Raw genomic sequence first — 14,906 nt, forward strand, 5'->3', positions numbered from 1 at the left:
GGCATTAAGTTGGCAGAGTGCATCCACAGTATCGAGGCTAGTGTTGACTTTCGGAGCATTGCACTGTGGGTAGCTGTCCCACAGTTCCCGCAGTCTTCGCCACCCATTGGAATTCTGGGTTGAGCTTCCAATGCCTGGTGGGGCAAAACCATTGTTGCGGGTGGTTTGGGGTACATGTCGTCAGTTGCCCCTCTCTCCGTGAGAGCAATGGCAGACAATCGTTTCACACCTTTTTTCCACACAGACACCATACCACGGCAAGTGTGCAGCCCGCTCAGCTGGTGTTGTGTCCTGGGTGCTGCTGGCAGCAGATGGTGCAGTAGGGCTACGAACCATCGTCATCGAACGACCGGTCCCGCTGCCACTCTGCTCTCCTGCTCTGGAAGCAGATGGTGCAGTAGGGCTGCAAACCATCATCATCAAATGACTGCTTCCACTGCCACTCTGCTCTCCTGCAGATGCCATACCACGGCAAGCATAGAGACCACTCAGATCACCACGGCAGTTATGAGCACTGTAAACACCTCCTGCATTATCCTGCAGTATATGCAGCACCAGAACCTGCAAAAGCAGACGAGGAGGCGATGGCAGGGCAGTGATGAGAGTGATGAGGAAATGGACAGACTTCTCTCAAAGTACGGGCCCTGGCAATTTGGACATCATGGTGGTAATGGGGTAGGTTCATGCCATTGAACACTGATTCTGGGCCAGGGAAACAAGCACAGTCTGGTGGGATCGCATAGTGTTGCAGGTCTGGGATGATTCCCAGTGGCTGCGAAACTTTCGCACACATAAGGGCACTTTTATGGAACTTTGTGATTTGCTTTTCCCTGCCCTGAAGTGCAGGAATACCAAGATGAGAGCAGCCCTCATAGTTCACAAATGAGTGGCAATAGCCCTGTGGAAGCTTGCAAAGCCAGACAGCTACCGGTCAGTCGGGAATCAATTTGGAGTGGGCAAATCTACTGTGGGAGCTGCTGTGATCCACGTAGCCAACGCAATCACTGAGCTGCTGCTATCAAGGGTAGTGACCCTGGGAAATGTGCAGGTCATAGTGGATGGCTTTGCTGCAATGGGATTCCCTAACTGTGGTAGGGTGATAGACGGAATGCATATCCTTATCTTGGCACCAGAGCACCAAGGCAGCCAGTACATAAACCAAAAGGGGTATTTTTCAATGGTGCTGCAAGTACTGGTGGATCACAAGGGATGTTTCACCAACATCACCGTGGGATGGCTGGGAAAGGTACATGATGCTCGCATCTTGAGGAACTCTGGTCTGTCTGAACGGCTGCAGCAAGGGACTTACTTTCCAGACCAGAAAATAACCATTGGGGATGTTGAAATGCCTATAGTTATCCTTGCGGACCCAGCCTACTCCTTAATGCCATGGCTCATGAAGCCGTACACAGGCACCCTGAACAGTAGTCAGGAGCAGTTCAGCTATAGGCTGAGCAAGCACGGAATGGTGGTAGAATGTGCATTTGGACGTTTAAAAGCGCGCTGGCAGAGTTTACTGACTCGGTTGGACCTCAGCGCAACCAATATTCCCATTGTTATTACTGTTTGCTGTGTGCTCCACAATATCTGTGAGAGTGTAAGGGGGGAACATTTATGGTGGGGTGGGTGGTTGAGGCAAATTGCCTCGCCACTGGTTATACGCAGCCAGACACCAGGGCGGTTAGAAGAGCACAGCAGGGTGTGCTGCACATCAGAGAAGCTTTGAAAACCAGTTGCATGACTGGCCAAACTACAGAGCTAAAGTTCTGTTTGTTTCTCCTTGATGAAAACCCCCACCCCTTGGTTTACTCTACTTCCCTGTAAGCCATCCGCCCTCCTCTCCCTTCAGTCACCGCTTGCAGAGGCAATAAAGTCATTGTTGTTTCAAATTCATGCATTCTTTATTAATTCATCACAGAAATAGGGGGATAACTGCCAAGGTAGCCTGGGAGTGGTTGGGGAGGAGGGAAGCACCGGGTGGGGTGGAAGGACAAGGCCACACTGCACTTCAAAATTTATTGAATGCCAGCCTTCTGTTGCTTGGGCAGTCCTCTGGGGTGGAGTGGTTGGGTGCCCGGAGTCCTCCCGCCCCCGCGTTCTTGGGCGTCTGGGTGAGGATGCTATGGAACTTGGGGAGGAGGGAGGTTGGTTACACAGGGGCTGCAGTGGCGGTCTGTGCTCCTGCTGCCTTTCCTTCAGCTCAGCCATATGCCAGAGCATATCAGTTTGATCCTCCAGTAGCCTCAGCATTGCATCCTGCCTCCTCTCATCATGCTGCCACCACCGGTCCTCTTGCTGCAGCCTCCTGTCCTCACGTTCATTTTGTGCTTTCCTGGACTCTGACACTGTCTGCCTCCACACATTCTGCTGGGCTCTTTCAGTGTGAGAGGCCTGCATGAGCTCAGAGAACATTTCATCGCAAGTACGTTTTTTTCATCTTCTTATCTGCACTAGCCTCTGGGACAGAGATGATAGGGGGAGCGTTGAAACATTTGCAGCTGCGGGAGTTAAAAAATGGAGAGCAGTATTTAAAAAGACACATTTTAGAGAACAATGGGTAGACTCTTTCATGGTGAACCAAGCTGTTAACATTACATACCACATGTGCTTTCTTTACAAGGTCTCATTTTGCCTCTTATATTGAGGGCCTGCCATTTTGGTGTGAGAGATCACACACGCAGGGCTGGGCAATAGACTTTGGCTTGCAGGGAGTCATGGTAAGCCACAGTCTTTTGGCTTCTTTAACCTTCATAACATGTGGGAATGGTTTCAAAAAGCAGTGCCCTCCTTTCCCATACCAAGCACCCGTTGGGTTGGCCATTTAAAATGGGTTGGCCATTTAAAAGGAGGGGCTGCGGTTTTCAGGTTAACATGCAGCACAAACCCAACTAAACCACCCCCTCACACCCAATTATCTGGGATGATCGCTTCACCCGTCCCCCCACCACGTGGCTAACACCGGGGATGATTTCTTTTCAGCCACAGGCAAACAGCCCAGCAGGAATGGCCACCTCTGACTGTCCCCTTAATAAAATTCCCCTATTTCAACTAGGTGACCATGAATGATATCATTCTCCTGATATCAGGATAACACAGAAAGATAAAGAACAGATGCTGCTTGAATGCCAGCAAACACCAGGACCATACGCTGCCATGCTTTCTTATGCAATGATTCCAGACTATGTGCCACTGGCCTGCCATGGTAAAGTGTCCTACCATGGAGGAGGCAATAAGGCTGCCCTCCCCAGAAACCTTTTGCAAAGGCTTTGGTAGTACCTCCAGGAGAGCTTCATGGAGATGTCCCTGGAGGATTTCCGCTCCATCCCCAGACATGTTAACAGAGTTTTCCAGTAGCTGTACTGGCCGCGAATGCATCCCAAGACTTCAGGGCAAATTAATCATTAAACATGCTTGCTTTTAAACCCTGCATTATATTTACAAAGGTACACTCACCAGAGGTGCCTTCTCCACCTTCAAGGTCTGGGAGCCTGGGTTGGGAGGGTATTGTCTCCAGGGTGATAAACAATTCCTGGCTGTCGAGGAGAACGGTTTCTCCGCTTGCCTGCTGTGCGCTGTCTTCCTCATCCCCAAAATCCTCATCGCTGTTGCATGAGACTCCCTTGCAGGAGTCCACATACAGGGGTGTGGCAGTTGTAGGGGCACCCCCTAGAATTGCATGCAGCTTATCATAGAAGCAGCATGTCTGGGGGTTTGACCTGGACCAGCCGTTTGCCTCTTTGGTTTTTTGGTAGCCTTGCCTGAGCTCCTTAAGTTTCATGCGGCACTGCTGCGGGTCCCTGTTATAGCCTCTGTCCTTCATGCCCTTGGAGACTTTTTCAAATATTTTGGCATTTCATCTTTTGGAACAGAGTTCTGATAGCATGGATTTGTCTCCCCATACAGCGATCAGATCCAGTACCTCCCGTTTGGTCCATGCTGGGGCTCTTTTGCGATTCTGGGACTCCATGGTCACCTGTGCTAATGAGCTCTGCATGGTCACCTGTGCTGATCAGCTTGCCACACTGGCTAAACAGGAAATTGAAATTCAAAAGTTTGCGGGGCTTTTTTCTTGTCTACCAGGCCAGTGCATCTGAGTCGAGAGTGCTGTCCAGAGTGGTCACAATGGAGCACTCTGGGATAGCTCCCGGAGGCCAATACCATCAAATTGCATCCATACTACTCCCAAATTCGACCCGGCAATGTTGATTTTAGTGCTAATACCCTCGCCGTGGAGGAATACAGAAATCGATTTTAAGAGCCCTTTCAGTCGACAAAAATGGCTTCGTCGTGTGGACGGGTACAGGTTTAAATCAATCTAACACTGCTAAATTCGATCTAAACTCGTAGTGTAGACCAGGACTGAGGGAGCCAGTGGGAGACAAAAATGGTAGGGAGTAAAAATGTGTTCACCAACTACATCCACAAACCCCTCACATTCAATCAAGTCTCTTAATAATGCATGCAAACAGATATCTGCAAAATTACTTAATCTGAAAGTGCAAGCAAATGGGTTTGCGGACAATGTAACAATGCAGTTTTGCATCCTCTGAGAAAATTCAGTCTTCATTGTCCAGTAAATCTTCAACCAAGTACTATATGCCTCCACAAACCTGCATTGTATCTCATTTTTTGAAGTACTCATGAGACAGATTTCTACTTTAAGCATTCATTCCACAAACTTCAGTTTTCCTGCTAAACTACATTGAATATTTTCATTAGTTTTGTTGAAAGGAAATGTTTGTGTTACTCTCACAGTCTCAGTTTTCACAAGACAGTATTGATTACATATTGAGACAAAGTTTTAAACAGACCCCGAACTGTTAGGTCTCAAATTATGCAGCCATCTCTATGTTGCAGTTAAATCTGTTTCAAGTATGAGACACAACTGTAATTGTAAGATTATATTTTGCAAAATATATAATCACTTAAAACGTCTTGTGACAAAGTTCCTCCTCTGCCGTGATGGGGCCTGCACTTATTGGCAGATTTGCTTGCCTCAGAAATTCACGGCAGCCCTCAGGTTGGCCACTTTTGCTCGTGGCTCAAACCTACCGTTCACTCAGCTAACCTCATCACTGGCCAGCATGGGAAAAAGGAAGGAGAACAATCCCCGCAGTCTCTGCTGATCCACCATGTGGGTCAGCGAACAGCCCAGAGTCCTTCCCCTTTGGTGGAACCCACAGTCCAGGTCAACTCCTTCTGTGTCTGATCAGGAGTTGAGAGGTTTGTGGGGAACCCAGGCCCACCCTCTACTCTGAGTTTCAGCCTAGGGCCCTGTAGACTGCAGCAGTCTAGAGTGCCTCCTGGAACAGCTGTGTGATGCTACAACTCCCTGGGCTACTGCCCCATGGCCTCCTCCCAACACCTTCTTTACCCTCACTATAGGATCTTCCTCCTGGTGTCTGATAATGCTTGTACTCCTCAGTGCTCCAGCAGTACGCCTTCTCATTCTCAGCTCCTAGTATCTCTTGCTCCTAGCTCCTTGCAAGCACACCACAAACTGAAGTGAGATCCTTTTTAAACTCAGGTGACCTGATTATCCAGCCTGCCCTAACTGATTATAGCAGCTTCTTAATTGGCTGAAGGTGTCATAATTAGCCTGCCTGCCTGAATTTGTTCCAGCAAGTTCCTTCTTGTTCTGGAACTGCCCCTGTTACCTTACCCAGGGAAAATGGACCTGCTTAATCTGGGACTAATGTATCTGCCTTCTAACACTCTCCTAAACTAAAGTGTGTCTGAGATGGGTGTAACTACCTGCGCAGTTGGCTGCACAGACAAATACAGATGGTTCAAGAGCATGGGATTCAGCCACAGAGCAACATTAAGTGTCCAGATGTGAACAGAAGGCTTTAAACACATCTCTAGAACATGAGGGGAGAACATGACTTTCATACTGTCCCTGTAGCCTCACCCATCTGACTGTCAGTACATTTTGGAAAAAATAAAAAACAAACAAACAAACAAGCAAACAAAACCCCACAGTCTCCTGTAGCCATCTGGCCTGACCCTGTCACAGTCTATATTTTCTAAGTGGCAAATGAAAATCTAGAGTCAAAGACAGGGTCATTAAAGTAATGGGTTTCAAATTTTAAAAAACCCCAAACACCACGAATAAATGTAGTAATATCCTCTCTATTCTGTGAAATTTTGTAGGATGAAATATGTTTTTTCTTGAATACTCTGTCCTTTCCAGTGATTGTTTCTGAGAATTATGCCCTTTGGGCTAGACTACAAACCACTACATATTTGAATCTTGATATATCTTTATAATTGCAAAGGGAATTAAAACCAATAGTAAAAGGTTCTATAGCCATATAAATAAGAAGAAAACAAAGAAAGAAGAAGTGGGACCGCTAAACACTGAGGATGGAGTGGAGGTTAAGGATAATCTAGGCATGGCCCAATATCTAAACAAATACTTTGTCTCAGTCTTTAATGAGGCTAATGAGGAGCTTAGGGATAATGGTAGGACAACAAATGGGAAGGATATGGAGGTAGATATTACTACATCCAAGGTAGAAACCAAACTTGAACAGTTTAATGGGACTAAATCGGGGGGCCCAGATAATCTTCATCCAATAATATTAAAGGAACTGGCACATGAAATTGCAAGCCCATTAGCAAAATTTTTTAATGAATCTGTAAACTTAGGGTTGTACCGTATGACTGGAGAATTGCTAACAGACTTCCTATTTTTAAGAAAGGAAAAAAAGTGATCTGGGTATCTACAGGCCTGTTAGTTTGACATCTGTAGTTGCAAGGTCTTGGAAAATTTTTTGAAGGAGAAAGTAGTTAAGGACATTGAGGTCAATGGTAATTGGGACAAAACATGGTTTTACAAAAGGTAGATCGTGTCAAACCAACCTGATCTCCTTCTTTGAGAAGGTAACAGATTTTTTAGACAAAGGAAAAGCAGTGGATCTAATTTACCTTGATTTCAGTAAGGCATTTGATACGATTCCACATCAGGAATTATTAGCTAAATTGGAAAAGATGGGGATCAATATGAAAATTGAAAGGTGGATAAAGAATTGGTTAAAGAGGAGACTACAATGGGTCACACTGACAGGTGAACTGTCAGGCTGGGAGGAGGTTACTAGTGGAGTTCCTCAGGGATCAGTTTTGGGACCAATCTTATTTAATCTTTTTATTACTGACCTTGGCACAAAAAGCAGGAATGTGCTAATAAAGTTTGCGAATGACACAAAGCTGGGAGGTATTGCCAATACAGAGAAGGACCGGGATATCACACAGGAAGATCTGGATGCCCTTGTAAACTGGAGTAATAGTAATAGAATGAAATTTAATAGTGTAAAGTGCAAGGTCATGTATTTAGGGATTAATAACAAGAATTTTTGTTATAATCTGGGGATGCATCACTTGGAAGTAACAGAGGAGGAGAAGGACCTTGGAGTATTGGTTGCTCACAGGATGACTATGAGCCGCCAATGAGATATGGCGGTGAAAAAAGCTAATGCAGTCTTGGTATTCATCAGGTGAGGTATTTCCAATCGAGATAAGGAGGTGTTAGTACTGTTATGCAAGGCAATTGTGAGCCCTCATCTGGAATATTGTGTGCAGTTCTGGTCTCCCATGTTTAAGAAGGATGAATTCAAACTGGAACGGGTACAGAGAAGGGCTACTAGGATGATCCGAGGAATGGAAAACCTGTCTTATGAAAGGAGACTCAAAGAGCTTGGCTTGTTTAGCCTAACCAAAGGAAGGCTGAGAGGAGATATGATTGGTATCTATAAATATATCAGAGGGATAAATACCACGGAGGGAGAAGAATTAATTAAACTCCGTACCAATGTGGACACAAGAACAAATGGATATAAAGTGGCCATCAGGAAGTTTAGACTTGAAATTAGACAAAGGTTTCTAACCATCAGAGGAGTGAAGTTCTGGAACAGCCTTCCAAGGGAAGCAGTTGGGGCAAAAGACATATCTGGCTTCAAGACTAAGCTTGATAAGTTTATGGAGGGGACGATATGGTGGGATAGTCTAATTTTGGCAATTAATTGATCTTCGACTATTAGGGTAGATATGCCCAATGGCCTGTGATGGGATGTTACATGGGGTGGGATCTGAGTTACTACAGATAATTCTTTCCTGGGTATCTGGCTGGTGAGTCTTGCCCACATGCTCAGGGTTTAGCTGATCACCATATTTGGGGTCGGGAAGGAATTTTCCTCCAGGGCAGATTGGCAGAGGCCCTGGGGTTTTTTCGCCTTCCTTTGCAGTGTGGGGCACGAGTCACTTGCTGGAGGATTCTCTGCACCTTGAAGTCTTTAAACCATGATTTGAGGACTTCAATAGCTCAGACATAGGTTAGGGGGTTGTTACAGGAGTGCATGGGTGAGATTCTGTGGCTTGTATGGTGCAGAAGGTCAGACTAGATGATCATAATGGTCCCTTCTGACCTTAAAGTCTACGATTCTAATTTGAGTGGTTGGGGTGCAGTTCAGTTTTTCTGTTCCATGGAACAAATTAGAATAAGAGCATATTACCACGTAGGATATATAGTTTGTGACAGACAGATCAGTAATATCATCTGCAAAATATCATGAAAGAACTATTAAACCAAGTGGGAGTGAAATAGAGCCCACATGTTAATGAGGAATCAGATGCTGTTGGAATTTCCTGAAATATTTTCAGTAGGCTGTAAAATAATACAAGGGAGAAAAATTCCCAGACCTCAGAGCACAGAATTTATTAATAATCACCAGTTACTAACTCCACAGATGAAGCACAATTGATTGGGAGTAATAATTGTGATGATTTCATATTCAGGTTACTTATCTATAGAAAGGGATATAAGCCAAGGGGTACTAGTGGTCAGAGCAGTAGAGGCAGCCAGGACTTCTGGGTTTTAGTCCCAGCTTTGCTATTGACTCACTGTGTAACCTTGAGTTAGCAATGTCCATTGACTTCAGTGGGCCCTGGATAGGGCCCTCAATCCCTTTGCAATTCAGTTTGTCCCCCTGTAAAATGGGTCAGAACCATAGGTGCTGGTGCTGGGGGTGCTACGGTCCCCCTGACTTGAAGCGGTTTTCATCATATACAGAGTTTACCCTTTGGTTCAAGGGCTCTCAGCACCCCCACTATACAAATTGTTCCAGCACTTCTGCAAAGAACTATTAAGCTACCTCACAGGTCAATTAGGTTGATTTAATTAACCTTTGTACATTGACTAAGGGCACCACCTGAGAGATGCCGTATGAGTAATTATTGTAAAGAAAGGATGCTCTTGTATTTAAAGCACAGGACTGGAAGTTTGGAGTAGTAACCACACCGTCCTTAGATGGTTACCCACTTAAATCCCCAGCTCTCTTATCAGACTAAATCCTTTCAGGCTCTAATCTGTTGTTCCTCGCTGAGGTAAGTTTATTGTAATGTAGTGGCCACGAGGCAACATGTGTGTCAGGGGCACAGCAACACTTCCGTGTAATTCTGTTTTAAATCACTCCTCTGGAGCAGACACATCCGACTATGAGCTGAGTGCACTGCCTTGTCCAGACAGCGCTTCCATTCCTTACCCGGCCAATAAAACCCACTGCAGTGCCAGCCAGGCGCTGGAGAGAGAGAGAGACACACACACACACAGAGCTTCCTCAGCGCATCTTTGCTGCAGAGTTCCCTGCATCCCCTCACTTTGTCCTCACTTTTGGGCGCTGTCCATGGTTGCAGCACTTGCCTGCTTGACGTCAGCCAGCCGGAGACGCCCGTGCTATTGGCTGAGGAGCCAGGCCGCCCTTTGGAATTGTGCGCGCAACCCGGCTCCCGCCCCGCTCCGCCCCGGGCACCCCCGTCTCTTACTCCCACCTTCCAGGCTAGGGAGAGGAGTTGGCCGGGCAGCGCTGCGCTGAGCGGGGGACAGGCGGACAGCAGCAGCAGTCGCAGCTGGAAGGAGCCGCCCCGCTCAGGCCAGAGGCTCTGTGCATGGAACTTTGCCCTGCCTGCTCGGATTCCGTATGACAACAACATGGAAGAATTTTTGCAGCGCACCAAATCCAAGCTGGTAAGTTATAGAGGAGAGTTAAAAAGGGAGGGGGCAGCAAAGCCTTAGGTGACTGTTACTTTGCGGGTCTGTTTGCATTTGTGCGCTGCACACAAAAACCTTCTGGGCAGCTTTTTAGTCCACGCAAAAGGATAATCTGTTAGTAAGAGTTAATGAGCAACCTGAGCAAGACATAACGTGTGATCTTTCAGCGGATCACGTTTTGTTTTTCTTTTGTTGTCTCATTTAAAGTAACCGAATTGTAACCCTGCGCTTAGCACTCTTTGATCATTTTATGGAGTGTTCTAAAAACCATATTTGACTTCCATATGGGGAATAACAGTAAATGGGGCACTTCAGGAAGTTATTTATGAGTTTGTAAAGTGTCTTTCATATGCATCAAGTTGCTGTAAAAATGACCAAAACATAGAAATCTATCAAAAGTAGAGGAGAAAACAGTCTATCTACTGTGCAACCTCTATGATCTGAAGGTCATTTGGAACAGGGAATAAGTTTGGGTAATCAAGATTTCAAATAATCAAAGGAATTTGCAAGGTAATTCAGATCCTTAGCTTGTGTTAACTGATGTCACCCTATTGAAATCAGGCAGCAGAGCTGCACCAGTTGATGATCTGGCCCCAGATATTTACTATATACCTTTCTTCAGACAGTTCTATAATCTGTTAAAGAACCAGTCCCACATTAGTTGCCTTTAGTGGGCTGCCTGCTATTCATGTGTTCACATGCAGGTTAGCATAATGTTACCCATTGGGCTGCTAATATTGTTGTCCTTGCTCAGGCAAAATTCCCATTGAAGTCATGGGAGTTTTGCCTCAGTAATTTATGAAAATCAGGCCCTGCATGCTTGTATTTTTTTCCTGGGATGTTATCATAAAAGAAAAATAAACTTCAGTGTTGATACTTCCAGTAGCAGCAACTTCCTGATTTCCAGACCTGTTTTGAAGCTTTAGCGAGAGAGGCACTACACTGGAGAGAGCCTCCATTCCTAAGCCAACCACACCCTACTTATAATAACTTGGAAGTTGTTAAGCTGTCTTTTGCTGTCGTGTATCAAGTTAAAAACAATGCTTTAATTTGACAATGAAGGCACCTTCTAAGAGGGGTAGCAAAGCACAAGAGGAAATACTTAACGGCTGATCCCCTTAACCTTAAGCACTCTGTGCAGGCAATCAGTAAAGTCTACATCAGGAATGTCTATTTGATCACGTGGCAGAAAATGTGCAGTGGTATTGTCGTAACTCTGCCTGTTAAAAGGTTGTTTAAATGTTCTCCTGTTATGCTTTTAGGATGCATTCTAACCATCAGAGGAGTGAAGTTCTGGAACAGCCTTCCAAGGGGAGCAGTGGGGGCAAAAAACCTAACTGGTTTCAAGAATGAGCTTGATAAGTTGGTGGAGGGGATGGTATGATGAGATTCCCTGCCATGGCATATGGCCCATCTGCAACTGCTATTAGCAAATATTAGCAAAACTATTAGCAAAACTGCCAGAGATAGGACACTAGATGGGGAGGGCTCTGAGTTACTACTGAGTATTCTTTCCTAGCTGCCTGGCTGGTGGGTCTTGCTGACATGCTAACTGATCGCCATATTTGGAGTCGGGAAGGAATTTTCCCGCAAGTCAGATTGGTGGAGGCCCTGGTTGTTGTTGTTTTGCCTTCCTTTGCAGTATGAGGCATGGGTCACTTGCTGGTTTAAAGTAGAGTAAATGGTGGAGTAACCTGAAGTGTTTATTGATTTGAGCACTTCACTAACTCAGCCAGAGGCTATGGGCCTATTACAAGAGTGGATTGGTGATGTTCTGTGGCCTGCAATGTGCAGGAGGTCAGACTAGCTCATCATGATGGTCCCTTCTGGCCTTAAAGTCTGAGTCTATGAGCTCCTTGCTCCAGTGCACCTGTGTTTTGCTTAGATACAGTGGAGGTTCAAACTCTATATATTTACTTTAAGGGTTAAATTATGCAATCTTTACTTACAGTGAGTGGTACCTTAGGCCATAACAGTCCCATTGATTTAAAGTGATTACAGTAGAATGGCTTGCAGAGTACCACTCATAGAATCATAGAATAACAGAGTTGGAAGGGACCTCTGGAGGCCATCTAGTCCAACCCCCTGCCCAGAGCAGGACCAATCCCAACTAAAGCATCCCAGGCAGGGCTTTGTCAAGCCTGACCTTAAAAACTTCCAAGGAAGGGAATTCCACCACCTCCCTAGGTAACATTCCAGTGTTTCACCACCCTCCTGGTGAAAACGTTTTTCCTAATATCCAACCTAAATCTCCCCCACTGCAACTTGAGACTATTACTCCTTGTTCTGTCCTCTGCTATCACTGAGAATAGTCTAGATCCATCCTCTTTGGATCCACCTTTCAGGTAGTTAAAAGCGGTTATCAAATCCCCCCTCATTGTTCGCTTCGGTAGACTAAACAATCCCAGTTCCCTCAGCCTCTCCTCATAAGTCATGTGTTCCAGACCCCTAATCATTTTTGTTGCCCTTCGCTGGACTCTCTCCAGTTTCTCCACATCCTTCTTGTAGTGTGGGGCCCAAAACTGGACACAGGACTCCAGATGAAGCCTCACCAGTGTTGAATAGAGGGGAACGATCACGTCCCTCGATCTGCTGGCAATGCCCCTACTTATACACCTCAAAATGCCACTGGTCTTCTTGGCAACAAGGGCACACTGTTGACTCATATCCAGCTTCTTGTCCACTGTCACCCCTAGGTCCTTCTCTGCAGAACTGCTGCCTAGCCATTCGGCCCCTAGTCTGTAGCTGTGCATGGGATTCTTCCATCCTAAGTGCAGGACTCTGCACTTGTCCTTGTTGAACCTCATCAGATTTCTTTTGGCCCAATCCTCCAATTTGTCTAGGTCCTTCTGTATCCTATCCCTGCCCTCCAGCGTATTTACCACTCCTCCCAGTTTAGTGTCATCCACAAACTTGCTGAGGGTGCAATCCACACCATCCTCCAGATCATTAATGAAGAGATTGAACAAAACCGGCCCACTCAGTTAGAGCAAGGGTGGCAAAATCTGGCCTTAAATGAACAATTGCTTCAGATTATACAGGAAAGTTTATTACTGTGAGCGCTTCATCATTCATTTGTATCTGACTCCAGCCACAACATTAATGAATGCTGGTTTCCTTTCATGGCATAAGTTCTAGCCTGTATGATACGGTTTAGTCACGGAGGTCATGGCAGTCATGGATTTTGTGACTTTACCGGACCTCCATGACTTCTTCAGCTTCAGCTGTCAGTGGCTGCCGCCAGCGCTGGAGCCAGGGCCGTGTGCTCCCCCGCTGAGGCTGGGGTTGGAACTGGGGCTGCGTCCCCTCCCCCCGGTTTCTACTGGAGCTGGGGCTGTACACAACTATCCTGGGGCTGGAGCCAAGACTGTGTATGTCCCGCTCTCCCCCGACCCGAGCCTACAACTGGAGTTGGAGCTGGAACTGTGGGCCTTTGCGCTGCAGCTGCGGCCGGGGCTGGAGTCCCCACCCCTCTCATGGCTATGGAGGGGCTGGAGCTAGGGCTGTGCCCCCTGCCATGGCAATGGAGCTCAGGCTGTCAGTCCCCCCCTGGGGCTCCAGCTGTCTTCCCCCTCCCCAGCCCTGCTCCCCGGTTATTTTTAGTATAGTCACACACAGGTCACAGGCTCCTGTGAATTTTTGTTTATTGCCTGTGACCCGTCTGTGACTTTTACTAAAAATAACTGTGACAAAATCTTAATCATGTATAGGACTGTCCTATTTCATGATTTCAAATAATACAGTATTATGTAGCACTCTATAACTGCCAAAAAAGTAAAAATCTCTGCACAGCATCTAATGATATTAAAATCTCCATTAATGTATTCTTTTAAAGAAAATAAATTTTATTGTTATTTTATATGCAGTGTCAGATTATTCTCAGTAATGCTCAGTGCAGAATTTTTAGTTACAAAAATGCAATCCAGAGATATGTTTGTATAGGACAAGACAACTGTTACTCTAAGGCTGAAGGAAAAAAAGGCTAGTGAAAAAAGTATTAAGGTGTGGGACAGTAATTATCCTGAAATGATCCACATTTATGGTCCAGTCCTGCAATTCTTTCTCAGGCAAAATTCTATTTGAAATCAATGAGCGTTTTGCTTAAGTAAGTGCTGAGTATGGCCCTGGTCTAGGACAAATTCTGGAGGTGGGGCTGGCGGGGGGGGAAGGGACTCAGAGGTGGGAGTAAGTGACATATTCTGCTACAGTGGTTCTGGGCTTCATCATAGGCAAGTTAGAATATTTTGGCCCCTCAAACAGTCTTGAATCCAGAGAGCAGCAAGGTGGCAGAAAGCCACAATTTGCCCCTTCCTGTCTCATGGCTGCTCCTTCTATGCTGAATTGGAACTACTGGTTTTGCTTTCTCTTTAAGGATTATTAGATTATGGAAAAAAGAACCTCCAAAATACACAAGTGAAGGTCTCCAACTAGAGAACTCGTTAAAACTAGTCACACCACTTAATTTGGGGGTGGGGGGGATTTGAACTCTACTGCAACACAGACATTGGTAATGGGTCAAACCATCCCCCCACATGTGGAGGGATTCTCTGTAAGTGGATCACCCCTACCAGATGCTAAAGAGTGACTGAAGTTCTGCTGAGGAACTATTTCCTCCTTGTTCAGACACTATAGAGGGCTGTCCACATTGTGTGGAGTCAATTTTGGAGTGTGAGGGTGTGGAGTTTCAATAGACCAATAGAGAAGTGAAGGGATGGAAGATGAGACTGTGGAATAGTTTCCTTAAGGAAGTGGTGGAAGCCCTATCCTTTGACACTTTTTAAAACTAAACTAGACAGTACATTATACACAACTATACTCTGCTATAATGTGGAGCAGAGAACAATTTTGCATTGGCTAGGAG

General features: G+C 45.8%; 1 protein-coding gene across 1 annotated transcript in view; it reads left to right on the plus strand.

Annotated features, from left to right (window-relative positions):
* The first annotated feature begins 9,863 nt into the window (after window positions 1-9,863).
* Window positions 9,864-14,906, plus strand: part of PRUNE2 (prune homolog 2 with BCH domain) — a 186,042-nt gene continuing 180,999 nt past the window's right edge. The window contains exon 1 of the mRNA XM_073345112.2: window positions 9,864-10,021. Coding sequence (XP_073201213.1) covers window positions 9,986-10,021 — 36 coding nt within the window. The 5' untranslated portion in view covers window positions 9,864-9,985. The remainder of the gene's footprint in view (window positions 10,022-14,906) is intronic.

This window comes from Lepidochelys kempii, chromosome 5 (assembly GCF_965140285.1).
Source record: "Lepidochelys kempii isolate rLepKem1 chromosome 5, rLepKem1.hap1, whole genome shotgun sequence".
In the NCBI taxonomy this organism is placed as follows: domain Eukaryota; kingdom Metazoa; phylum Chordata; order Testudines; family Cheloniidae; genus Lepidochelys; species Lepidochelys kempii.